This window comes from Lacerta agilis, chromosome 6 (genome assembly GCF_009819535.1).
Source record: "Lacerta agilis isolate rLacAgi1 chromosome 6, rLacAgi1.pri, whole genome shotgun sequence".
Lineage (NCBI taxonomy): Eukaryota > Metazoa > Chordata > Lepidosauria > Squamata > Lacertidae > Lacerta > Lacerta agilis.
This window is the reverse complement of record NC_046317.1, coordinates 37,693,935-37,720,283: the sequence shown is the minus strand read 5'-3', so window position 1 is coordinate 37,720,283 and position 26,349 is coordinate 37,693,935. Positions and strand designations below refer to the sequence as shown.

General features: G+C 41.8%; 1 protein-coding gene and 1 long non-coding RNA gene across 2 annotated transcripts in view; one reads left to right on the top strand and one right to left on the bottom strand.

Moving 5' to 3' along the window:
* Window positions 1-3,378: 3,378 nt before the first annotated feature.
* The window catches only part of C8B (complement C8 beta chain), a 32,234-nt gene continuing 9,263 nt past the window's right edge, over window positions 3,379-26,349 (bottom strand). Inside the window, exons 3-12 of the mRNA XM_033152000.1 lie at window positions 24,974-25,112; window positions 21,681-21,822; window positions 19,189-19,321; window positions 18,425-18,622; window positions 14,080-14,320; window positions 10,887-11,015; window positions 9,119-9,282; window positions 7,352-7,505; window positions 6,031-6,099; window positions 3,379-4,461 (exon numbers count right to left, since the gene is read on the bottom strand). Coding sequence (XP_033007891.1) covers window positions 4,316-4,461; window positions 6,031-6,099; window positions 7,352-7,505; window positions 9,119-9,282; window positions 10,887-11,015; window positions 14,080-14,320; window positions 18,425-18,622; window positions 19,189-19,321; window positions 21,681-21,822; window positions 24,974-25,112 — 1,515 coding nt within the window. The 3' untranslated portion in view covers window positions 3,379-4,315. The remainder of the gene's footprint in view (window positions 4,462-6,030; window positions 6,100-7,351; window positions 7,506-9,118; window positions 9,283-10,886; window positions 11,016-14,079; window positions 14,321-18,424; window positions 18,623-19,188; window positions 19,322-21,680; window positions 21,823-24,973; window positions 25,113-26,349) is intronic.
* LOC117048315 overlaps window positions 20,216-26,349 on the top strand; it is a 58,930-nt gene continuing 52,796 nt past the window's right edge. The window contains exon 1 of the long non-coding RNA XR_004426830.1: window positions 20,216-20,342. This is a non-coding gene — a long non-coding RNA (uncharacterized LOC117048315). The remainder of the gene's footprint in view (window positions 20,343-26,349) is intronic.

The window sequence follows — 26,349 nt, the reverse complement described above, 5'->3', positions numbered from 1 at the left end:
AAGGAGAACCTGCCTGCCAGGCCTGTAAAAGATTATGAGCAATTACACATTTACAGTGCTAGTCAAAGAAACTAATATAAGCTGTGCTGAAGGGCCCAGCATGTGAGCCATACCAGATGAGATAAGGCGCAGCCATTTTCTGGCCTAAATTAAAAGCTCATAATAGGAGATTTTCTTTTTTAACTTTTTTAAACTACAGTTGCCATCCACTTATAACGAAGGGATTTTATCCCCATATACATACTGACACACATTCGAGGCAGCTGTTATCCTACATATTTTGCAAGGCATATCTTCTGGGAAACCTTATTTCTCTGTGTCCGACTCATGTGATGGTGACACTTGGGTTAAAAGGTATGGGATACAGATGTGGATGTGAACAAACAGGCTTATTAACAAAAAGAAGCAGTGTATAGTAAATGACTGAGGGCTATTCACCTTAGGTTTTCAAGGTGCAGAGTCAAGATAGCTAGATAAGAGAACTGCTGAAAATGGTAGAGGCGTCTTCTGTCTGTATGGCAGTGTTCTTCTACCTGACATTCCAGTTCTCTGAAATCAACCAATCTCAAGATGTTGCTCCCACACTACAACGCTCATCATCCCTGACAATTGGCCAAGCTGGCTGGGTCTCAAGTTCAGATTTAGGGTGTTGCAGGAAGTTCCCACACACAGGATACCAAGCTATGAAGGTGTAAAATCAAGAAGATCTATAATTGAGAAGATCCATTGGAGGATGCCAAATTTTGGACTCGCTTCAGATGCCGTATTTACCAAAGATGAGCTGAGTCTCATAGGAATTGCAGTCTAACAGCACATGAAGAGCACCAGGTTCTGGAAAGCTGCCAAATAGGTTAGTATTTACTTTTTACCACAGGCGAAACAAAACAAAAATGAGAAGATTCTTCACTGGATTATGATCTCCAGAGGTTTGCCTTGCACATGAGAAAACATACTTGGGCATAATAATGTCTTCCGAGATTACCCTCTTGACAGACGTTCTTAGAAGAAGTATTACATACCCACATATTCATATGCTAAGCATAATTTAAATTTCCACAAAGCAGGCCAGAGGTTGTGGGGTTGTGAGTGAATGGAAGAGGAAGCAGTACTGCTCAACACTACGCATAGCTGAAGGAATTCCTTCAGGAGTATGTGAGGTTAGTCATTTCCCAATGCATGGGTAGCTGCTGGTAACCACAAAGAAGAGGAGAGCTGAGACAGGGAGAAGGTCAGAATGGTGCAAGTGCAGCAGCAGAGCCAATTCAACACTCCTGCCATTGCATTTGCACTGTGCTGACTTCCCCACTGCCTCACTCCTCCTAGCTGCTGGCAGTGAGCTCCACATTGGGAAGCCAGGTAAGCAAGCCAGGTAACCCTGCCAACCTCTACTGAGAGGAAATTGTGTGTTTGTGCAAGAACAGGGAACCGTTGGTGCTCCAGGTGTTGGGCTGTATCTCGTGTAATGCCTGATCAAAATAGCAGGGTGTTATGGAAATTGGAGTCCAGCAACATCTGGAGGGACACGTTTCCCCACCATTGTGCATGTGCAAAGAGGCATTTCCAGCACTGGATTCAAGTGTGTGATGTATATATTGATATTTTTTTCTGGGCTTGGTGAGTTATCTAGAGCCCCCCTGAAAAACCCTTGTCTGCTTTAATCCCCATCAAGAACTACTGCTGTCGTCATCCATATACTGCATGGTAGCCTGGATTGCTTGTTGTAATACTGAAAGCCTTTGCCCAGAGAATGTGCATTCTAATCCAGAGCAAATATACACTGGTGACTCATCGTCAGAGTAATCGCAAAGGAGAGAAAATGAATAAATTTGGAGTTTCACCCTTTTTAGAAGTACTTGCACTATACATTTATAAGTGCTTACTGCCCTGGGCTCATTTGAGAGGAATGGCGGGATATTAAATAAATAAATAAATAAATAAAATAAATAAATAGTAAAATTAAATCTGTAAAGTCTGTTTCCTGATTAATTGAGGCTCTGTTTAAAGAATTAATTGGCTGAATATCATGGTCTTAGGGAAAAGGCCCAAGAAAATATTTTGATTATTCCCAATCCTTTCATTTTCATAATGAGATAAACACCTCACTGATTATTATTTTTTGCAAAGTCTCTGAGCCCCCCCCTCCCAGCTCCCCAATGCTGCCACGCTGTCATGAGTCCTGATTTATTTTAGCTCAGTGAGCCATTCAGCATTATGATGTGGTGTGTGTTTGAAACAGCAGACGCAATTGATAGATGCAGAGTGAGCTTCCAGCCTCTTGCCAGCTTTGCTTCATATTTATGCTCAGGAACGATGGAGAAATTTACATAAAAGAATTTACTCTTGTCCAGAAAACAGCTCAGTCAACTTACATTTTCTTACTCACTCAAAAAATGACGAGCAGTTCTGAAACCGGGCCAAGGTGGTGGGGTAGCTCGTGTGAAAACACTCCAAATCATAATTCAGCATTGGAAATTCCAGGGGCATCGTTTTGCTGCTTCTTTTTCTGTACACCACTCACATGAAAAGGGTCTATGGTGACACCTTGCTTCAGCTATGACCATGGCTGGCACTTAATCAGGTTTTTTTTTGGCTTTGGGTGCACCTCAGAACTTGCTCTTTTAGTTGTCAGATTTGGACTTCACCTTTTCACCCAATGGGGTTTCCAACAGCAATAAAATGCAAAGTACAAAACAGCAATCAAAGGGCATAAAAACCAGCATATTTATTGTGGCCATAATGAGCCAGCTTATGAAGCCAAAGGCCTCCCAGCAGAAGGTCATTAGAGACGGGGGAGCTCAATGGGCATCCCAGAGCCTGGAAACAGCTATGGAGAAGCAGGAGCAGCAGAGCCATAGCAATATTGAGAGCCAGTGTGGTGTAGTGGTTAAGAGCGGTGGACTCGTAATCCGGGGAACCGGGTTTGCCTCCCCGCTCCTCCACATGCAGCTGCTGGGTGACCTTGGGCTAGTCACACTTCTTTGAAGTCTCTCAGCCCCACTCACCTCACAGAGTGTTTGTTGTGGGGGAGGAGGGGAAAGGAGAATGTTCGCCGCTTTGAGACTCCTTCGGGTAGTGATAAAGCGGGATATCAAATCCAAACTCCTCCTCCTCCTCCAATAGCCTTCCAGCAACAGCCATTCTCCTGCTTACAAGGCAGGGTGAAGTGGTGTTGTGGTCAGGGCAGAGTGGATGGATCGGTGGAGACAACCTAGTGCTCCCACAGTGGGCCATGCAGTCGTGGACTCCCCCTCTTAGTGAGTGGTACTGATACCTGCAAGATCACCAGTAGCAACACTGCTTCTGCCCAACACTTAAAAGCATAACAGGTGGCCTTGTCTGTTTTGCATCACTCCTAACGCAACGTGCTGACTCTCAGCGTACACCATAATGGTTAATCTTTATTTGTGTGTATCAAGTGTTTTTGCCCATAAGCTTTATGAATTTTAATTTATTTCATTTCATTTTTTACATTCAGTTCCAGGTTGCTTGCGAAGGTCTTTCTTATACAGGGTAATCTACAGGGGGAAATCATCCAATGAATAAGCATATCATTATAACACAGTTTTGAAATTATTGGGTGTCACAGGGGTATTTGAGAGCACTTCACAATTCACTTTTCTCCCTTTAAGGCAATATCTAATTGGTTAAACAATTTATGTTCAATGCAATAAATGGGAAACTGAGTCTATTGCCACCACATTGGATTCAAGTTTCACATTTGACGAGGCTGCTGTGATTGAGATTTAAAGCTTTCATTTATCTCAGCAGGATGAAGCACCCTCCAGTGACTATTAGAAAAAAGTGTATTTTTAGGCATTCATGGGAAATAGTTTATTGAAGTTCAGCCAAATAAAGAAAAAGGTGTGAATTTCTTGATGTCAGAGTAACAGATGATGACTTTTTGTATATATGCAAAATGAAAAAAAACACAGTGGCAGATATTAAAAATATATATTTGCTGCATGTTCTGAACATGTATCTATTAATTATATTTTCCATATGATTTATATTCTGGTTCCAAAGGTCATATGTATTCATTCAGAAGTGTAAAGAAAAGTCCTGCAAAAGGGGACCATCAACACTGCTCATGCCATGTGATTCCCTCTATCCATTGAACTGAATGGGAAAACATAGATCAATACTTTTGTCAGAGTCTCCATGCCTGAAGGGAATTTCTATATTAGACCACAGCCATTTAAAGTGTCTACCTAATTAACAATAATAATGTAAAAAACTGGAATTAATACTAGTGGAAAATAGAAAACACTTTTAGGGCCCTTCTATTGCTCTTCCAAGTAACTTCTCAACTATTTCACTAAGCAGTTTCAGTGTTTGGCCCCATGCATGGCTTGCCACCATTTTGCACTGCTGGGTTGTTACATTCCCGCCTTCTTGTCCGTTGTCCTCCAGAACCTGCAGACCAGCTAGACCAACAGCTCCAGTTCCCATCTATAGCAACATCTGGAAAAATGAAAGATTAGAATCAAGGTTACCGTAAAAGTATTAGAGATTTGGTGCTGGCCCGGTGTCAATCTTTCTCTCTTCTTCTAGTTCTCCTTATTTAGGTTCTGCACTAGCAAACATCTTGGATACGGTGAGAGTGACCATGCATCAAAGTGATACATTTAGCCGCAGGCAAGACGGATTTGAAATTGATAACTACACCTGAATCTAAAAGACATTTCTTTATCACACACCATGCTACTGATTCATGTAAAAATCTGGAACATTATTCAGGGTGTAGTAGCTTGAGAACTTACTTCATGAAGGTGCCTTCTCTAGATCAATTCATAGCATGAACATGGAGGCTAAGAAATAACCTCATGATAACTTACCCCACCTTAAAATGGCCACATAAATATTTATAGTCAGGCAAGAGGTACAGGTGGTTTGCATGTGAGGTACAGATGTTTGCATTAGCAGAGGGAGCTCTGAAAGTGCCGACCTGCCAGTCTGCAGCAGATTCATTTCTTCAAAGGTGTCTCTCCTCAGGAAGGAGGCTGCCCAGCCCTGAGCACTGGGGTGCCAAAGAGTTCTCGAAGGCACCAATCAAGCTGTCTGTCAACTGACTCAATCCACACTTCCAAAGATCTCTTTTCAGGTAGGAGCCTGACGACCACTGCAGAGGGATGCCTTTAACAGCACAGACTGGCAGTCAGCTGGCTAGATCTATACCTTGAAAGGTCTCCTTCCTGTGGTGGGATGTTACCCTGAGCCGGCAGGGAGAAAGCAAGAGGGCCAGACTAGTAACAAGCAAAGGAACACACAGTTCTAGGCAACCTCAGGATTTGTACAGCACAGGAAAAGCAACCAGATGGTTGCAGACTACATATCCCACTATCCTTGACGATTGGCCATCCTAACTGGGGAAGATGGGAGTTGTAGTCCAAAACATCTGGAAGGCATCTAGGATAGTGCATGTCAGTGCATGTCAATGCTTTCAGAAGAGCATCAGAACTGAGAGATACACCCCCTCTCCACCCACAAAATATACATATTACAGAATTATATTTTACTCTGGCAAACCACCTTAGATGAGTAAGAAAAGGATAGGTAGCATCCAAATTGCTTTGGACAGTTTAAATATAAAGCCGTATGTAAATACTTCTAAATAAAAACAAACAAGTACATCATTCTGTAGTCATTTTCTCCCAATAGTTTGGGAGAAAATAGTTTGAGAGAGCCAGTGTGGTGTAGTGGTTAAGAGTGGTAGACTCGTAATCTGGGGAACCAGGTTCGTTTCTCCACTCCTCCACATGCAGCTGCTGGGTGACCTTGGGCTAGTCACACTTCTTTGAAGTCTCTCTGCCCCACTCACCTCACAGAGTGTTTGTTGTGGGGGAGGAAGGGAAAGGAGAATGTTAACCGCTTTGAGACTCCTTAGGGTAGTGATAAAGCAGGATATCAAATCCAAACTCCTCTTCTTCTTCTTCTTCTTCTTCTTCTTCTTCTTCTTCTTCTTCTTCTTCTTCTTCTTTTCTTTTTTATTTTTTCTTTTTCTTTTTTTAAAAAAACATTTTAATCTCTTACCTGTCCTTAGTGTGTTTTCACAGGCAAGACCCTGATGTCCCAGGGGGCATATGCACTCACAGCGAGTCCCTGAAAAGCACAGTAGGTAGAGTCAACAGTACTTCTGAACCCATTTTATATTCACACAAAGCCTCAAGAAGCAGGTGAAAAAAAATTCACAGTGTAGAAAGGGTGGGAAGCAATCAGCACAGTGTCGGCTCTATCCCAGTCCTTTCTAAAGAGGTGGCAGTAACAACACAAGAAAAGCTGACCTTGTACTTCTGCAAGAGGGTTGTAAATGGGAGTGCTCCTCGCCCTTATCTCAGTAGTGTTGAAACTATGCTTATCATGAACACTAGTCTTCAACTGGTTGTTCAGGAGCCACCACTAGACTGAAGCCTGATCTGACAGTAAAGAAAAAAGAAAGAAAGGGGTCCCTAGTTGCATGCTTCAGTTAAAGGTGTGTCTGGGTCTGAAAAGGTTGAAAACTGCTGATCTTGCAGAACTTGTGATGCACCAAGCCAAATGCAACCCACCACCAATGCATAGCTGCCTACAAGGGTCTTGATAATCCTCGTGTTTTGCCAACAGGTGATTGATGTGCAAGACCCCTGAGACCTGAGACCCTGGAGAGCAACTGCTAATCAGAGCTGGCCCTACTGAGCTAGCTGCACAAACAGTGTGTCTTGATATCAGACAGTTCGCCCTCTCCCTGTCTTTGCACTGAGACTTATTGGGTAGCTGCTCACAGCGCCGATCATTCTTGATGTACCGATACCCTAACAAAGTATGAAGACAGCTTCATATGTCCGAGTGACTCATTTTATTACAATTCAAAAATTACTTTCCCCTGTGCAGTGAAGCCAGTGTCATCTTCAAAGCAAGAGCTTCCCAAAACGTGAGCAGGGTGGGGGAAGCGCTCAGTGCAGAATCTCTGGTGATGATAATGATAACAGTCTTTAGCAGTTGCAGATGGCATTTCATCTTCCAAGAGCTGGGAGAAACACTAATTAATGGCCAGAGAGCTAGTCAGCTTGCTAAGCTTAGCAAAGCTATTTCCGAAAGAGATTTCAAGCAGATTGCAACTTTGTGTTTTATGCATAATTGAGTTGGAAAAGCCTTCCTAAATGTAAATGATTAAGATTACATTCCACTTGCCAAAGCAGCACAGTCCGCTATCTCGCTGCACTGCCCACGAAACAATAGTGACATTTAAATGAATATCTCATCTTATTATATTCCCTTCGTGATATTTAATGGGAAAATGAAGACAGCCGGGGCAAAAGTGCACTCTCTCCTGATCAGCAATGTCGGGCATGAAAGGGGAGAGGCCAGATCTTACCTTTCAAGAAAGCGTTTCCATTGCCCTGGCACTGAGTGCAGTGACAGCTACTCGTTTCCTGTTGGAACTCTTCCAGGGCACGCCTCAAGTTTTGTTTCAGAGTGTTTGCATTTGCAAAGGTGGTGGCAGTTGCTAATTCATACAGCGGCTCCACCTACATTGAGAGGGGAAGGGGGGAAGTGGTAATACAGTATACTGTAAATTAAAAATGTTTTTAGAGTGCATTGCAGTCATCCAGTTTTGAAGTCACCAATGCCTGAACTACTGTGGTCATGTTTTCCTTGTCCAGGAACAGCCATAGTTGTTGCACCTGTCACAGCTGATTAAAGGCACTTCTGGCCATTGAAGTTACATAGTTCAAGATTTGGATTATAACTTCCATTCGCCCTGACCATTGGCCATGCTGGCTGTGGGCCTCAGACCCAACACCCAGTGTTTGCTCAGGTCTGGCACTGACCCCAGGCCTCAGAAGAGCCCCTTGTTGGTCTGACCCAGCTGTGCTACCCATCACTACTCTCCTCCCAAACCAAGTGGTGGGTGGGCATCAGTGGCACCTTTGAAAGAGAGTCAAACTCAGCTTCCCTCCACGGTCACTGTCTTCAGAGATAATACTTGAACACTATATCCATTATATCCACCCCTCACAATCAGATTTTAATAGCTAGTGTTAAACTAGAATTGGGGGACCTTTTCGGGTCAAGGTCCATGCTCCTTTGATGATAATCTTTTGGGGTGGGGGGCAACTTGCTCGTGGGTAAGGTACAAACCAGCCAGTGGGCAGAGCCCCAGTTCCTCTCTCTTTACCAGCTTTCACTCTCTTTCTGAACTCTCCTTTCTTCCCAGCAATTGGAGAAGAGATTGCTATCGCCAGAGGTCTGAATTGTTAGCCTACACGGGTCTTTTGAAATGAGGCTCAGGGCTACATGCAACCCAAGGACTAAAGCTTGCCCACCCTTCGTATCCCTTCCTCCTCCAGAGTAAATACTCCAGAATAGGGATGGAACAGAAATTCAACTCAGTTTTCATTTATAGCTGAATCGATGAAATTTTCACTTTCCAAAACTACAGTGTAGCCATCCTTCAGAATTCACACATCCAGTTTTTGCAATGCAGTTCTCCAAATAAACAATGTTTGTATAAATGCATATATATGGGGTAAGTGTGCATAAAAATGAAGATATTGGGGGGAAATAACATACAAAAATATATTTGGGAAATAGCTTGCAAGAATGTTAAAGCTGCATACAAAGTTGTGTTAAGAAAAAATTGCACGAGAACGCTAATGAATTGTCATGAGGATAATTGCACATTGCTGCAAAATGCGGAGAACTGAATTTATGACCAGGGAAATGAGAAAGAGGGAACCGAAATTGACAGATCCGCCAATCTCTACTCCTGAATTGGGTGGAAAATGCTTTTTAAAAAAATATGGATGGAGATGGATGGAGACACCTTCCATGAGAGCACCCAACCCTTAGGAGAGGCATAGGAGCTCCTTGGGGAATTTAGGGCACAGTAAAGTAATCTCCTACTGACCGCTTCCAATCACTTCTCTGGATAGAAACTAATGTGAAATTTAATTGATCATGTCTTTTCTATTTCAATCATGTAATCAAATTTATTTTTCCATCTTGATTACATCACAGCTTCAAATCCAATGTGAAATTTTGAAATTCACATACTTAAATTTTAGCAAATTTGTACAAGCCTTGTATTCCCAAACATATTTCAGTGTGTCAATATAGTGTTGTGATTGCTTTATATCACCTTCATCCGGATGATTTCAGGGTTGTACTGAACAGCATCTCCCCACTCTTGCATCAGTTCTGCAGTGGGCAGGTCTTTGTAAGCAAGTGTTGTTACATGTTCGCTTGCACCTCCACGAACAAGGGCGACAAAGTCCTCCACAAATTTCTTTTCTGCTGTGTTATCTGTAGAGGCACAATTAAACACATCAATTCAGATTACATGTGCATCCATACATGAATATTTATCATCTGATAACTGTAACATCAAGCAATGATTTACACAAGTGGAAAGACCTCCTGCATACAATGCTGAAGACAGAATGCCATCCTTCCTTCTAATAATGAACCCAGGATGTTTCAGAAGGATAGGGAAGAAGAAGAAGAAGAAGAAGAAGAAGAAGAAGAAGAAGAAGAAGAAGAAGAAGGGGAGGAGTTTGGATTTGATATCCTGTTTTATCACTACCCAAAGGAGTCTCAAAGCGGCAAACATTCTCCTTTCCCTTCCTCCCCCACAACAAACACTCTGTGAGGTGAGTGGGGCTGAGAGACTTCAAAGAAGTGTGACTAGCCCAAGGTCACCCAGCAGCTGCATGTGGAGGAGCAGAGACGCGAACCCAGTTCACCAGATTACAAGTCTACCGCTCTTAATGCTCTTTTACTTTCAAGATTTCAAGACACCCCCTGGCAATAAAATCCCCTGATAATAAAGCTTCAAATGCTCAAGTTTGAACCTTTCAAACCTCTAGTGCAGGTGTCTGGAACCTTTGGCGCTCTAGATGTTGCTGAACTACAACTCCCAGAATCCCTGGCAACCAGGCATGCTTTCTGGGGCTGGCGGGAATGATAGTTTAGCAACATCTGGAGGGCCAAAGGTTATCCACACCTGATCAAGTGTTAGTAATATAGCACAGCAGGATAAGGTGAGGTAACTTTTTTTTTTAAGTGCCCATCAAGACTTCTCCACTCTTGAAACTTCCCCAACCCCAACCTGAATAGCACAAGATTCCTGCACCAGGCTGTCCAGAAATGTGAAGAGGAACAAGCCACTTAGCACCTTGGGGCACTGCAATGTCCACTTGTATAATCTTAAATTTAATACTGTTAAACAGAGGGAATATAAGCAACGAGCTGCAAGTGAGTAAGGAATTATTCACTGTTTTATGCAATCATCTTTAATTATTTTTTAAATTGTATCTTTGTGATCCTCTAGATTAGCTTTCTGGTATCCTCAAGAGATATTGTCTTCAAGAGATTTTGGATCACAACACTAGTCTGCCCCAGCCAGCATGGGAGCTATTCAAGTTGTAGTCTAAAACACTTGAAGGGCAACAGGTTGGGGAAGTCCGCTTTAAGCCCTGTTTATAATTACTATTTTATAAAACTATCAAAGATCAGTCATGCCTTACTTTAAATTGATTTATTTAGTGTGTCTTTGGTAAACTGCTGGTGGTCCTTTTTCTGCCTTCCTTTTCTCTTTCTTCGTTTGTGTTATTATTTTAGTATGTTTTGAGGGATATATACAAAAGGGCTACTATTATCTCTGTTTCCTATGTTTGTAACAATCACTGAAACATTATAGCTGCCCATTGTTTTTCAATGGACTGGTACGTTTCAAAATAAAATATGCTTTTTACAAAACTATCTCCTGTAAAACTCTAGTTTTATCAACAATTACAGTCACCTTTTAACAAAATTGTTTTCTTTTTGAAACAAGTATTTTGTACATGAATGAAATTTTCTAAATTAGTGTGTGGATTGTTCACATTCCTTGACCATGGTTCACTTACCTCCAATTTCTTTTAAAATGGCATCACAACCTGCAATTGATATTCCAGCCGATAGATAAACGCCATAAATATTTGCACCAACTTTGACTCCGTGATTTGTACAAGACCGGACATCGCTTAAAGAGTAGCCTTGAGGGAGAGAGAGAGAGAGAGAGAGAGAGAGAGAGAGAGAACACAATATTTATTAAAAGAAACAGGTTTGAATCCAAAGTCTGAGTGAGTGTATGACACTTCCACTATCAGGAAGAATGCACCCAACCCCAGCTGCTCCGAGTGTCTCCTGACCCTCTGGATCCACGTTGCTGGGAATGGCAACAGAGACAGAAAACGGGAACATAGGAACAAAAGAAGCTGCCTTATATTGAGTGAGACCTTTGTTCTATCTACCTCTGCATTGTCTACAATGAGTAGCTTTGACGCTCCAGCATTTCAGGTAGGTAACAATCCCAGCCCTACCTGGAGATGCTGAGGATTGAACCTGAGACCAGGCTTCCTCAACCTCGGCCCTCCAGATGTTTTTGGCCTACAACTCCCATGATCCCTAGCTAGCAGGACTAGTGGTCAGGGATGATGGGAATTGTAGTCTCAAAACATCTGGAGGGCCAAGGTTGAGGAAGCCTGCCTGAGACCCTCTGTATGCAAAGCAGGTGCTTTCCACCACTAGGCCAAGCCCCCTCCCAATTGGCATTGGGTAAGCAGAAAACAGCTAGAGAGCCCCTCAGAAGGCCATATAAAAACAGGTGTCTACTTGGAAGGAGGGGGAGTTTAACCCATTGCCCTACCATGGTCTTGATGGAATCAACCCTCTGTGCCTGCTATTGCAGTGGGAGGAAAGCTGTCATTAGCACCAATGGGAGCTTTCTCCCCCTTGCAAATAGTGGGGATGGGGCTTGTGCATGAGGTGAACAATGATGAGTTAAAGCTCCCCCACTATTTGTTAAACAAACAAACAACAGCTGCACAATGCCAAAGTATGTGATAAATATCGCATCTACCTTGGCCCTTAGAGAAAGACTGGGCTACTATATATATATCAATATCAATATCATCAGTATCAGTATCTATCTATCTAACATTACACACAATGGAGGATAAATTCTTCACTAACAATAGTAGTGTAACATCTTCTATTCTAGTCTATTCTCTCCATCCACAGCTGTGTTTCCAAAGAAAATAGCACCCTTCACAAAGCAATCATGCTTAGATTGGGGGTGGGGGGAAGCTCTCATAGGCTCCAATGGGAGCTTCCCCTGGAAGTCCGATTTCTATAGAGGGGTGTGCAGGGCTGAGGTGGAGAGGCCACAGACCAGATGTGTCATGGCCCAGATATAGCCTAAGGGCTACTATTTCCCATCCCTGTCCTATCCTCTTGCTATCCAATAAATGAGAAAACAGATTGGCTGAGATTGGAAGCACTGAATGAGGTTTTATCTTCATGACCAGGAATTTTACAGCTTCCCATCTCCTGAGCTCCCACATCCCCTGAAAACTCCCTGGAAAATGCTGCTGGACTTCCAGAGCATCAGACACCACAGAAGTGCTGGTTGCACAGAAGTGCTTTGTTTGTGTGCATGGACTTCTCTGGATCCAAGTCACTGCATGTCATAGAGAGGAATCCAGTAAGACCTTCTACAGACAGTTTGTCAAGCTCCCGTTGCCAATGGGTAAACAAGAGACTGAAGCTATTGATTAACAGCCCAAAGCTCTCTTTGTTCTACACAACAAACACTAGCCCTTGTGAAAGCATCCATCCATCAAGCAGTAAGAGCAATGTCAGATAGGAGAGTCGTCCCAGTAAATTATTTACCGCTCCTCAGAGTCCTACGATCTGTATGCTTACAGAAATGGAGAGGAGTGGCACAACTAGAAACCTTAGAGAACCTACAAGATTGAGAGGGCGTTAGCTTCAGATTTTATCAATGGATTTAGCCACTTTGTTGTTCTTGGGAAGTGTTTCTGAGCCATTTTCAACTGGTTGAAAAAATACTTTTAACAGTGCAACCTTATACACCCCTGTGTACACAAAGCATGTCCCACAAGGTTAAATGCAGCTTCCTCCCTGGTACTGGATTGTAGCTTAAATGACCATCATTTCTGTGATGCTTATAGGCCACAGTCATCATACAGAAGCAACAAAGGAAACACAAAACATTGCAGATATTTCTGCATGATACCAACCTATGTGACAATAATTATCCCACACTAAATTTCCACTTATTACTTATTACTTCCTTGTTATAAATGATGGATTTTTTTTAAAAAAAAACCCACATCTTCAAGTGGTTTGCATTGATCTAAAATAATAAAAGCAGCAAAATCAACAATCACACACTAATATGTAAAAAAACCAAACCAAACCCAGAGTCAGAATTAAAACCTGGAGCTAAAACAACAGAACAGCCTGGCAAAATTAGAAACTTTTTAGACTTTCCAGAAAGGCCAATTGCATGCATCTGTCACACCTCCTTTGGGAAAGGATTCCATTAAAGAGAGCTGGAGCCACCACCAACTTCTTATGAATGACAATTTTGCCTTTCTTGGTGGCCGGTCTTGTAACCTCATTACTTCATCTCAACTCTTGGGGGTGAGGGAAATGAATACTGTATACAAGATGGCATCGTGTCTGATAAATACCTTCCTTGTTCCTTAAGGTATTAAATATCAACACGACTTGTTACATTGCCTTTATTTATCTTGTTTCATACTCAGGAATCAAATGCTAGACTAAAAAATTAAATAATATATATGCAAGTTACGAAGGCCCCCAATGTAAATGTACTGAGCTACAAGCTGAATGGTTATGCCTTGAAAGTTCTGTGTCAAAATGATAACCAGGTCCATTGGGTTCGTGAGTCAAAGATAGTGGGATTAGCAGTATCACACATAATAATAGTAAGTGCTCAGATTAGACAGATGCTTTTTAAAATCTGAGCAAATAACAACAAACAAAGTCACCAGCAGAATGATACAGACATGTAATCACAAATATTTGTTGTTTTGTCCCTGAATAAGCCTGACAGTCAGCACCCAGCTAAATCAAACAAACAAATCTCTTTGCAGGAAAATGAATTAATCAGGTACCTATTGCTTTACTCAATTGTGTGATGTCAAATACCTGCACTGGGTTCAGAACATAGTTCCACATCAGCAAAAATACAATCTGGTTTGTCTACAGCCATCTCTGCCCACATACCTGCTCTTTGAAGCTGCTCATTATTCAAGATCAATGTATATTCATAAATTCCACCAAGGGTAGCTTCAGTAATGTAATGTGTTCCGTAGTCTCTGTAGAGTTCTCGATATTCCCCATAGCTGTACTCTAAAGGCAAGCGAAGAAGTCTCTGGAAGAACTCATGGTGGAGCATTAAATTCCGACTCTTCAGTTTATATTGGGCAACTTCCAATTCGGAACGGGCATGGATAAATTTTGTAGACTAAATTGAAGCAAATGCATTCAAATGAGAGATAGGATCTTTGTAAAGTCTTCCACTATTGCATTACAGGCCCCTATATATATTTATACATCCATAGGTATATTTACCGCAATCTATGTTGCTGCTTGCATTAAATACATTTTGGAAATACAATAATATATGAAAAATATATCACACTGAACCTCAGTGTGAAATAAATGTACAGGTGATGATGATGGTGCTTTGACTGATTTATTACCTTTTACATTTGTTTCAAGGTGACTTATAAACCACTACAAATAGATTTTAAAATAGTACAAAAACAACTGAAAATAGGTTTTTAAATGATACAAAATGAATACCTAAGGTTGAAAAAGTTGGTTTGAACAACAGCATCTTTAGTTGTTTCTAGAAAGCACAGGTATTCTAATAAAAGATGGGGGCGTGCACCCATTCATCAGGTCTCATGGAGAATCTGCACATAATCCTTCCATGAAAAGAGAACTGTACACATTTCCTAGTCAATATACATACTCCCCAACAGGTTTTGGGGAATGTGCATAGATTGACTGAATTTTGTACATTCTCCAGCTGTTATTTTGGCTGCATTTTGTACATTCTCCCAGCAATATGCACATTCTCCAGTCACTTTGCATAGTCTCCAAGAAGCATGACTTTTACTCCTTTTCATGTTCAGAAATGTCTGATATGTGCTCTCCAGGCTGCTTTTGGCCCACCTCAAAGCCCAGAGGGGGCGCTACCTCAAAGCCCAGCAAGTGAGGTAATGGGCTTTGGGAAGGAAATATGAGGCTCTTAGAGTCCTTCCTTTTCCTTCCTAAAGTCTAGTTGGTGCTTTCCCAGCTTTGGGAAGGATGTTGGAGTGCTCTGGGACTGCCTTTGGGAAGGCAGGGGAGCGTGCCAAATATTGGCTTCGCACAGGGTGCCATAGTACCCAAGTCTGCCATGGTTCACAAGCCTGTCCTGTGCTGCCCCACCAACCCTACTGAATAATCATTCTGCCTTGGGTGAAGCCAGAAATAACACTGAGTTGTATGGTAGTCTATGGACTTTGTGACAAAGATATCCAGACTCATGTCTAAGCCAAAAATATGAGAAAATAACAGTAACCTTCAAGAAAGTTGTGCCAGCTAGATGTATATTTTACATTGGGGGGAGGGGGGTATATGTATAGCTAACTAACTGTATTCATATGATTCATTCATTGAAATAAATCTTCAAGTTTAATTAGTGAATTAAAAATACACTAATTATTCTGGCACTGAATCAGATTTCTTAATGCACTTGATGATGATGATGATGATGATGATGCTAATTGTCAGTGCTATTTTTCTAGAAAAAGAGGTGTTGAAACTCACACATTCTCTTAAAATGGCAATGGCACCTGAAAGGTGCCGGAACTGAGTTCCAGCTGGGAAAAAACCTGCCTACATAACTAAATCTTATAACCTTTTAAAAAAAATATTTAATTGTTCATATCAGTGATAATAAGGTTTCTTCTCCCCATAATTCTGTGAGCTGAAGAATTTGAGGATTTTGTAGTGCTGAAATCGAGTCCCACTTTTTAAGTATTAAGTAGTTTGTTTCGAAATAAATTCAACATGGATCAGTATCATCCTCCCACAATGAAACTGTGAGTATTTCATGCAACCCACACTGCTTTCCTGAACAAGGCATTTCAGTGGATGCATCGACTCTTCCAAGGTGAATCGGCTTGCTTCAGTCTATAATTAAACTATGTAAGGCCTGCAAGCAGTTTTCATTATATATTACTGTCATGACTGCCCTGCAGTGGAATAGCTTGGTTTCTTTGCTTCTATTGCCATATTCTGAACTGACAGCACCTGTCTTGTTTCACCAGTTTAACATTAGCATGGCCTTTTATGCACATGCTGACATCCCTCTGGAAATTCCAAGGACAGGAAGGCAGCCATCTCAGAAGCTACCCTTGGAAAAACAGATTCTTAAGCAGAAGTGAGTGGTGGGGCACTGGGGCTTTGAACCCAGCCTTCCTGTCAAATTCCTATCATACCTGCAGGGTACCCTCACACATCCCCTGTAGCCTTATCCAACAAACAAAAATGCACACTTTTACATGGCCAGATCTTTTGCATACACCCCTCCACAGACATTCATTCCAATTCTTCACAATATATATGCTTGCTGCCCATATATAATATATATCGCTGCACAACTTTCCTTCTGTGGAACCTCCCTGAAATTATGGATCCGTGTAGCATTCTGTTATTGTTTGTATGGCGTTATTTATTTATTTATTTTAAAAGTATGTATAGACCGCTTTTCAGGCAGACTTCACAAAGTGGTTGACGTAAGATTATGACAATGATAGGCATTACTTTAAAAAGGAAAAGGGGAAAAAGATTACCATACAATGAATAAGACAACTCGTTTAGAAAAAAGCTGTTACTGTATCTTCTTCGTTCCCCCTCGGGGAATGAGGTTATGTGATAGTTTGCATATAGGTTTATGATAAATCAATAAAAACATACTTTTTAAAAAAAAATGGATCATCTGGGAGGGGAAAGCAGGTAAGAGTGTTTGGATTCAGGGCCCCCTAGGTGGTCAACATTGACACTGGTGACAACATGGAAATCCTACATATGAAGCCAGGACTGCAGAAGATGTGACCCAGCAAGTCACTGTAGCTGCATCCGCATCATACATTTAAAGCACTATGAACCTACTTTAAAGAGCTATGGCTTCCCCCCAAGACTTCTGGGAGCTGTAGTTTGGTAGGGGTACTGAGAGTTGGTTGGAGCATTTTATCCTCCTAGAACTATAATTCCCAGACTTGCCACTGAAGAGAGATGGATTGTTAAACAACTCTGAGAACTGTAGCTCTGTGAGGGAAACAAGGGTCTTTTAACAACTCTAAGCCAATGTGGTGTAGTGGTTAAGAGCGGTAGACTCGTAATCTGGGGAACTGGGTTCGTGTCTCCACTCCTCCACATGCAGCTGAAGTCTCTCAGCCCCACTCACCTCACAGAGTGTTTGTTGTGGGAGAGGAAGGGAAAGGAGAATGTTAGCCACTTTGAGACTCCTTCGGGTAGTGAAAAGCGGGGATATCAAATCCAAATTCTTCTAAGCACCCTTAACAACCTAGAGCAGTGGTGGCGAACCTTTTAGAGACTGAGTGCCCAAACTGCAAACCAAAACCCACTTTTTATCGCAAAGTGCCCAGAGTTGTTGAGTTTTCTGTTGAGTTTTTTTGGGAGGGGCTCCCCAAAGTTGTTGAGCTTCTTTTTTGGGAGCTGCTGACCAAAGTTTTGGAGCTTTTTTGGGGGGGGGGGTCGCACAAAAGTTGCTTTGCTTTTTGGGGGGGACACCCCAAAGCTGCTGAGCTTTTTTTGGGGGGGAGAACAGAAATAAATTATGAATAATACCTTCGCTGGAACTAACGTACAGCACCGACATCATCGTCTGCCAAAGCGCCAACCCCCCCCAGCACAATAAGGGTTAAAAAATGAACACTGTTACACCCAATCAGAAATAGCCACTGACGCAGCAAATTGAAAAACAGACCAATTGCCGAACACAATCTCTGGCTAACAGAAAGAAAAAGAAAAAGAAAAAAGAAAGAAAAAAGGTTTCAGGTTTCAACAGCAGACGCAAGCTGTAGTGTGTGTGGGGGGGGAGTGGGAGAACAAATGGGGGGGGAAACAACACCACGGATGGCCCGATGGCAGGCATGACAGCAGTGAGGGCTCTGCATTCCAAGTCTGGCATGCGTGCCATAGGTTCGCCACCACTGACCTATAGCTTCCAGTACTCTTTGAGAAGCCATGACTGTGTGAAGTGCAAAGATTGCGCTTTAAATGTATGGTGTGGACTGAGCAATGTGTCAAAATGATCCCAGACCTGAACCATTGTTTTGGAGCTAATTCAGAAAGGGTGATGTGACAATAGAAAGAATTCTCTGAATATAGTGATTTTCGGCTCTAAGTGTGGTGTGAAAACATTTGAGCAAAACTAAAAACACCCCTACTTTTCCTAACTTCAAAACACAGTACACAGTGTTTCTAAAACTGTCCATATAACACATTTTCGCACTAAAATGAACCTAGAGTTAAGAAGAAGCATGTTTACCGTTGAAGAAAATCGTTTTGTCCTCTGAATGTACTTCTGGTACCTCTTGTCATCATTACTGTAACTAAATTCGAATTTGCCTGGTATTTTTATGCCAATGCTGAAGCTTTGTTGTTTCGCTTTTGCCTTGGAGACATTCTCTTCAAAACTTGAATAAGATTCATATTCAGTCAATGCAAATTCATATTTGCCTTTGGTCTAAACAAAAAACAAGAATAAGGAACTTTTTGTATCCTGATTCCACGCCTAAAGTTATCATAATTTTTGTAGTTTTCATTCTATATATTTATTGCAAACCAATAAATAAATTTATTGCAAAGCAATATTTTGTATGTGACAGCAAATAAATGGCATTCATAATTAAATAAATACATAGTTGTCCACATGCAGACATGTTTTACACATAAGGCATATGGTAGAAAGTTAAGTGCCTCAACAATATATCACAGAAATGTGTATTGCTGATTCATTAAAAGAGAGACAGAATCCTTAGCTGCTTTGCTGAAAATATGAAAAATCTTCCTTATGAAGGAAAAATGCAACTCATAATACCTGATACTATCTGTGAAGAGGTCTTCTGGATTATCTCTAACACACATATGTAGAGTACTGTACTTGAGAAAGCCCAAGTGACTTGGACTTCACATAAAACAAGTAAGCATAAAACAAATATTTGGTTGAGCATTGTTTTCACTTTAATGAATGACTTGATGTATCAACAATCCTAGGAATTTTAACTGCACATACAGCTCTTTAATACATACCTCTGCCAAATAGCTTTCTACATTGTATGGTTTTCTGAAATTGGTGTCTCCGATATACTGGGGAGAACACGCTCCAGCGTAGTATTTATAGTCTAAAACCAATCCTTCCAGGTTGTTTGTGAAAATATTTAATCTGGGGAGAAGGGAAATGGATAAAGTTGCCATGCTTACAACATTGGTTATTCAAAGTAAATTATACATCTTCTTTTGGCTACATATTTTAGTTCATATGAGGTCTGTAATCAGAGCATTCAATATTCTAGCCCAACTAACGAAGCAGTACCTGGCCTGTTTTGGCTTTGGAAAAGCTACACAATTTTTAAAAAAGCAGTAATGCAGGAAATGGGGTGTGTGTGTGTGTGTGTGTGTGTGTGTGTGTGTCAAAATTGGGTCTGTAATAGCAGCCTATCAAGCATACTGCTTTCCCCAGACACAGTGAACAAATTATATTCTGTTACCATCCAGGAGAGTACTTGCACTACTTGTAACCCACTAAGCTGAACAGAACCCAGCAGTCTTGTGTGGCAGTCCATGATGAGTTAAAATGGTTAAAACCTGAAACAGTTAAAACCTGTTCCATTGCTTCCTTCCTAGACATATATATGGGTGGACAGGGGCTTGTGTGAGAGAAAGGCTATAGTATATGCAACAGAAACATAGCAAGTTGCCTTATACTGAAGTCAGACCACTGGCTCAGTCAGTTCAGTATTATCTATACCAGATTGCAACTACTGTACTGTGCTTTCCAGACAGGGGGGTGATGAGGGGGTGGAAGCGGGGATCAGTGCACAGGAAACAGAGCAGCAAGACCCACCACCAGAGCCAGAGGGGGTCCCTGTCTCCACAAACACAGCAGGCTCTGAGGCAGGCTCTGAGTCTCTCTAGGAGTCTGGGGCAGGCAATAACTCACAGCCCAACTCCCTAGCTGGCCAGGTGGGGCTCGCTATGTGATTCCTCAGCTACAGTAGGCTCAAAACAGGTGAGGGTCACATGCCTCGTCAAGCCCAGATGCTGCAATCACTGAGGTGCTGTGTCTGCTCAACTAACTGCCTGAGTTGATGGACTTCAACTTGGATGCTCCAGGATCTCTGTGGGACTTTGGGCATGTGGACTGACCCTGGACTTGGGAACTTGACATACTGACTTGCCACCAGGTAGGCCAGGGATTTGGGACACCCAGGGTGTAGAATATTTATTTTTTATTTTAAAAACGTTCCAATATTAATTGTATTGGACCTTTGGCTAGAATGTATTAGTGCTGTTTTGGTGTGCCTGCATTTTATGACTTTTGCGATAAACTCCTTTGCTATCTGACCCTGAAAGTGGCACAAATGGTCACTCAGGATGTTTTGCTGCTACTGCTTTGAGTTAGCACCGGGGTGAAGAAATCTGGCATCTCCTTGAGATGTTCCAAGGAACAGATAGGGAAAGGAATGTCAACAACTGTGTGGAAGGCCTGGTTGCTAAGGAAACTCTGATATAGTAGGACATTTGAGACCCAATGGCCAGAGCAGTTAGGGGCACCCCAAGGTAATTGCAGGGGCGAAGTTAAAGTTTGGAGCCATGTGTATTTTACTTCTCATGACCTGTAACCTTTCTTGATGTTTGTAGAAGGATGTTTAGGAATGTTTCAATGTTTTATAACTCTTTGTGTGCTGTGCTTGAGCTACTATATAAGCTTTGTTCTGTTTTTACTCTGGTCAGACCTTTTTCTGAAATGGTGGTTCAGCTAAAACAAACATGTTAAGTTGAGCTATTGAAATAGTATCTAAGCTTGCTGTAATTCTTTTGGTTCCATGTTTAAATTAAAAGCTGTGCCCTTTCCTGGGCAATGAACAGGTGGTGGTGAAGTAGATTCTTCCTATGAGCTGATGAAGGTTCAGATGGAGCTAAACTGTATGAAGTTTCTAACACCTGTTGTAAAATTCTGCTGCAACAGGGTAACATGGCTACTTTTATAGGAAGTATGAGACTGTGTCTCAAAATCCTCCTTTTCTCTAAGCAGTCATGGAATTTATTGATAGTTCTTATCTTCTAAAGCAGGAGTGTGAAATCTCAGCCAGGCCCCTGAGCCAAATGTTGTTTTCTAGGCCTATTTATCTGGCCCTTGAGACTCTCCAAAACCATTTCCCCTTCCTGATCACCTCACCTCTTCCCAGGCCACAGTCTCACCAGCCTAGTTTCACACCCTCCTTGACTGTTTTTGGAATGTTTCCTTGAACTCAGTTAATTCCTCATGGTGGTCTGAATGTAGGGTAGGGGTGGGTGGGTGCAGAAACTAACCTGCTGAATAAAGGTAAAATTTACATTTGTTGCTCCTCCTACTTTTACCTCTGGTCCCACCCACCATTGACACTCTGGGGAAGATTGCCCAGAAATGAATGTGACCCTCAAGCTGAAAAAAGGGTTCCCACATCAATTCTAAAGGTAGAACTGCAAACTGTTCCATTTGGCATCAGTCCTGTTTCTGGAAATATGATGGAACTGCTTACCCACTTGCTAGCATTTGTATTCCCCAATATTGTTCCATCTCCTGGTTGCACTTTTTATATACTTTCTTACAATTTCTTTCATCTGACTGATCCCCACAGTCATCATCTCCATTGCAAAGCAGCCTCCGATTAATGCATCTCCCTACAACACAGAGTGGGAACACACTAATTAATTGTTAATCTGATATTTCCTTTTAGCTCAATCAGTGCAATGCTTTGCCCCTGACCCCTGAAAATGTGAAGATGCAATTATCAATTTATTTCAGGGAAAGTGCTTGGCTTATCTGCTCCTTTACAAATTTGGGTTTAATAACCAGGCACATTTAATTGATTAGGATGAGTCTGCATAGTCTTAACATTTTTGTAATATTATTTTGAACTTAAATTAGCAGCAAATTGTATTGCATTTCTTAGGCGAAAAGTCGTCACTAGCAGAAAGAACTTGAGAAATATGGTGCAACTGTAATTGCAACATGCAGCCAATGTATAACCTAGCAATCTGGTTGAAATATAGAATGTTCAGAGTACTGAGGATCATTATTTTGAAAAGGCAATGTTTCTGTACTTTAGAATTGTGCTGAAATGCTTTAAAACATGCTCATACTGACTTTGTTTGGATGTAATAATAAACTATGCTTTACTGTTACATCAATGTTCCTGTGCAAATCTCAGGCTCACACCTTCCCTGTTCTGCTTTGCACTGCCATGAGATACACTGCCAGCCTACCTCTAGGCAGAGTAAGGGAATTATCTCAGGTGCAGATGCTAGGGGAGGTAGCAGTGGTCCCTTTCAATTCCTCCTGAGGAATTCTGTTTCTCAACAATTCCCCTCCATTGGAGATTAGAAATATGTGTGCAATATGCCTAAACTAGCCTGCTGTCCTCAGGTGCACAGAGATATACGTACAGACAGATGCTATCACACTGTATGTGTTAAAGCAAGACTTAACTGCTTGTTAGTTTTTGTACATGAAAAGGGGTGTGTGGAGCATGTTGCTATTTGCTTCAGGCAACAAGATGCCTTGTGTCCTGGAGGAAAATGGGAAGCTTTCACTTCCACTTTTTAATTAACGGCCAATTAGTGTTATGTCATAAGCTGGACAAACTGTGGCTAGTTTTAACTATGCTTTGCTGAATGCAAACCTCACTTTATGAAGCTGACTGGTGTCCACACACCTTAGTTCAGATTAGCTACATTTTAAGATTCGGATGTAACATTAAACTGTGGTCAGTTGGAGATGGAGGTGAAATCTTCCATTGCCTCCCACAGTTTGGTCAAACTCATGTTCGTAGCTTCGAGAACACTGTCCAACCATCTTGTCCTCTGTCATCCCCTTCTTTTTGTGCCCTCAATCTTTCCCAACACCAGGTTTTTTTTCCAGGAAGTCTTCTTTTCTCATGAGGTGGCCAAAGTATTGGAGCCTCAGCTTCAGAATCTGTCCTTCCAGTGAGCACTCAGGCCTGATTTCCTTAAGAATGGATAGGTTTGATCTTCTTGCAGTCCATGGGACTCTCAAGAGTCTCCTCCAGCACCATAATTCAAAAGCAGCAGCAGTAGTATATAAATATGGCCACCACCTAAGGATTCCTCATCCGTAAAACTGAGTCCAAGCAAATTTGTACTGCAAATCCTACTTACGGCACTCTTGATTCTATGTTTTCAAAACCTCCTTTCTGCCCTGCCATAACCCTTACTCCTGCTCCAACTCCCTGCCTTCCCCCCCTTTCCTTGACCCCCAAACTGCTTCTGGTTCTGCTTTCACTACTTTCTTGGCTTGAATAAGACCCTGCCCTAAACTTCTTGAAAACTGGGACCGCCTACTTGCTATGAAAGCAGAATCTGCCAAGGTTGCATATAGCCTAATGCAAAGTCCCTTTCTCATGGCATCCCATTACCAACAATGCTTCCTGCATCCTTTCATCACTTGCTGCAACCACCCAAAAAAGTACAATTTCTGTAGGAATTCCAAATGTTGCCATTGCATAAAAAACACGCAAAGTGCAACCTGGAGTTTCCTGGCTGCAGAAATCGAGACAGCACTGCTGTGCCTAATAAATCCTCATTTTTTTTTATACTGAAGTTTGAGGAGAAAGCTGGTAAGGAGAAATTCTTATTATATTACGAATGTTGATGATTGCTGCTGCAGTATCTTTTTTAAAAAAATACGACTGCAATATTTTGAATTCTAGCTGTGTATATAATATGAGTCATTAGAAGAGCTTGGGAAGGCAGTTTTCTTGTTTTCCTTGCTGCAGTTTATAACCCAGAACAGATCTGAAATTCTTCGCAGCCTGCCTAAAGCATCTATACCTCCAACACCTTGCCATGTGTACTGCTGGAAAATGCACATGCAGGCATGATTACCAAGCAGGCTTGGGCATAATGTAATCCAATAAATTTTAACAGCAGACATGAGAGAAAGCACGTGATCGTCATTTTGATCTGTATGGACCTCTTAAAATGAACCTAGAAAGGGAGCCAGGAACAAATAAATTTTGTTATGATAAAGCTATCAGAGAGCATCAGAGAGTACCAGGGGCACACAATGGGTAGAATTGAACATTGTGCATTGTGTAGGAACATGGGCATTCCATCTGCACAAGAACTGCACCTCGCGGAATGGAACTGTTTAAACTATGTATTAAATATAAGCATGCAGTATGCTGGTGTACACTGTTGACATTACAGGCACTTCTCTCCTTCCCCACTTGTGCTGCCAGGAAACAGTCCATGGTCTGACATAGTTTGAACTCAGGCTTGTAGATTGTTTTCTCCCAACAAACCATAATTGGTAAGCCAATAACAACCCTTGGTTTCAATTCATGATTTGTCGGGAAAGCAGCAAATCCAGATTGGGATATAGTGCCAGGCCCAGACTCTGGCTTGATTCCTAGCAGCGTAACAGCCGAAGTTGCTCGAGAGAAGTGAATCGCCTACTGTTTTGCATCATTCACCAGCACACTGTGTGTTCACATATAAACCATAGTTTAGTTTAACTGTGGTTTAAGCTGATGCGCAAACCAGGCCACTGTTGTTCCCTGTTGTTCCATTTTTCTTGCTGGTTTTATAATTATGTCTATTTAATAATGCAAAACATATCAAATTTCAGTTGCGACAAATCAAACAATGTGAACTATTACTCTACAGTTTAAAAGGTCTGCCATGAGTATGATTTCATTCACTCTATTAAGTTCAATTTTTCATTCACTCTGTTAAGTTCAAATACAATTCAATACAGTGGGGGCTTAGCCACTGGCTTCAAATTTAGGAAAACCACTTCTTATTCACTAACCTGTGGCACACACAAAGCCTTCACATCTAACTGTATTCCTGCAAGGTCTGTTTGTAATGCACTCTTCAGTTTCTTTGTCAGAGTAATCACACGGGTCACCGCCAAACTGAGAAGGCCGTTCCACATGGACAAATCTGTACTGTAACAGAATAGAGATTATGAATTCCAGGTCTCCTAAATTAAAAAAGGCATGTATCCCAGATATCACTAGATCTCTGCTAGTGGCAGCACCAAGCATCAATGGCAAATATCAGATTTCTTCCTATTCTTCCTAGAGATGAAATAACAGATTTCTTCCTATTCTTCCTAGAGATGAAATAACAGATTTCTTCCTATTCTTCCTAGAGATGAAATATCAGATTTCATCTCTGTGGTAAAGAAGAAGGCATCTGATGGCATATATATATATATATATAATTGCTAAGACAGCCTTGATAAAATGATCTCAGGATCAAAGCAGAGCCCAGTTCCCGATATATACCAACTACCAAAACAATCAATCCACAAATCAATTTACAAAAGAGAAGGTAAAAATAAAGTACTAGTGTTAAAATTTATATCACAACATAGTGCAAGTGGTTTAACACTGGTTGGCTACTGTGAGAACAGGATGCTGGGCCTGATCCAGTAGGCGCATCTTATGTTCATATATGCATATTAATATCCTGTTAATGCCCAAGCAAATGTATAGAACATATGTTTCCAAGTTGCTTTCAGAATGACAGTCATATTCCTAACAGCATTGATTCTGAGAGGTCTAATTCTGATTAAAGCCCAATTTTCTCCCCACTAACACAGAATAGTGGCCTGCCTACACGTTCCTTCTTGTATCAGACAAAACCATGCAGGCTGTAGGCCACTTAAGCTCTTAGTCCATAAGCAAAGCTGGCCAGGGATAGGATGGGGGTAAGTACCGGTAGATCATCAGTGTTGATAGGATTCACACAGAATTCATGTACCCTCCAGCTTGGAGCGTTGCTTTGATGAGAGGCTGGAGGTGGAAAGTCAATTTAATGCTCAGAAGTAGCATGCTGGCAAGTTCTGTCACCACAGACATCACTCCCTTGCCTTCACACACCCCTTTGCCCCTGGATTGGCAATTGGGGAATTAGGAGAAAGTACCCCTGAAGGGTTAAACCACAGAGCCTAGGGCTTGCTGATCAGAAGGTCGGCGGTTCAAATCCCCGTGACGGGGTGAGCTCCTGCTGCTCGGTCCCAGCTCCTGCCAACCTAGCAGTTCTAAAGCATGTCGAAAGTGCAAGTAGAGAAATAGGTACCACTCCGGCGGGAAGGTAAACGGCGTTTTCGTGTGCTGCTCTGGTTTGCCAGAAGCAGCTTTGTTATGCTGGCCACAAGACCCGGAAGCTGTACGCCGG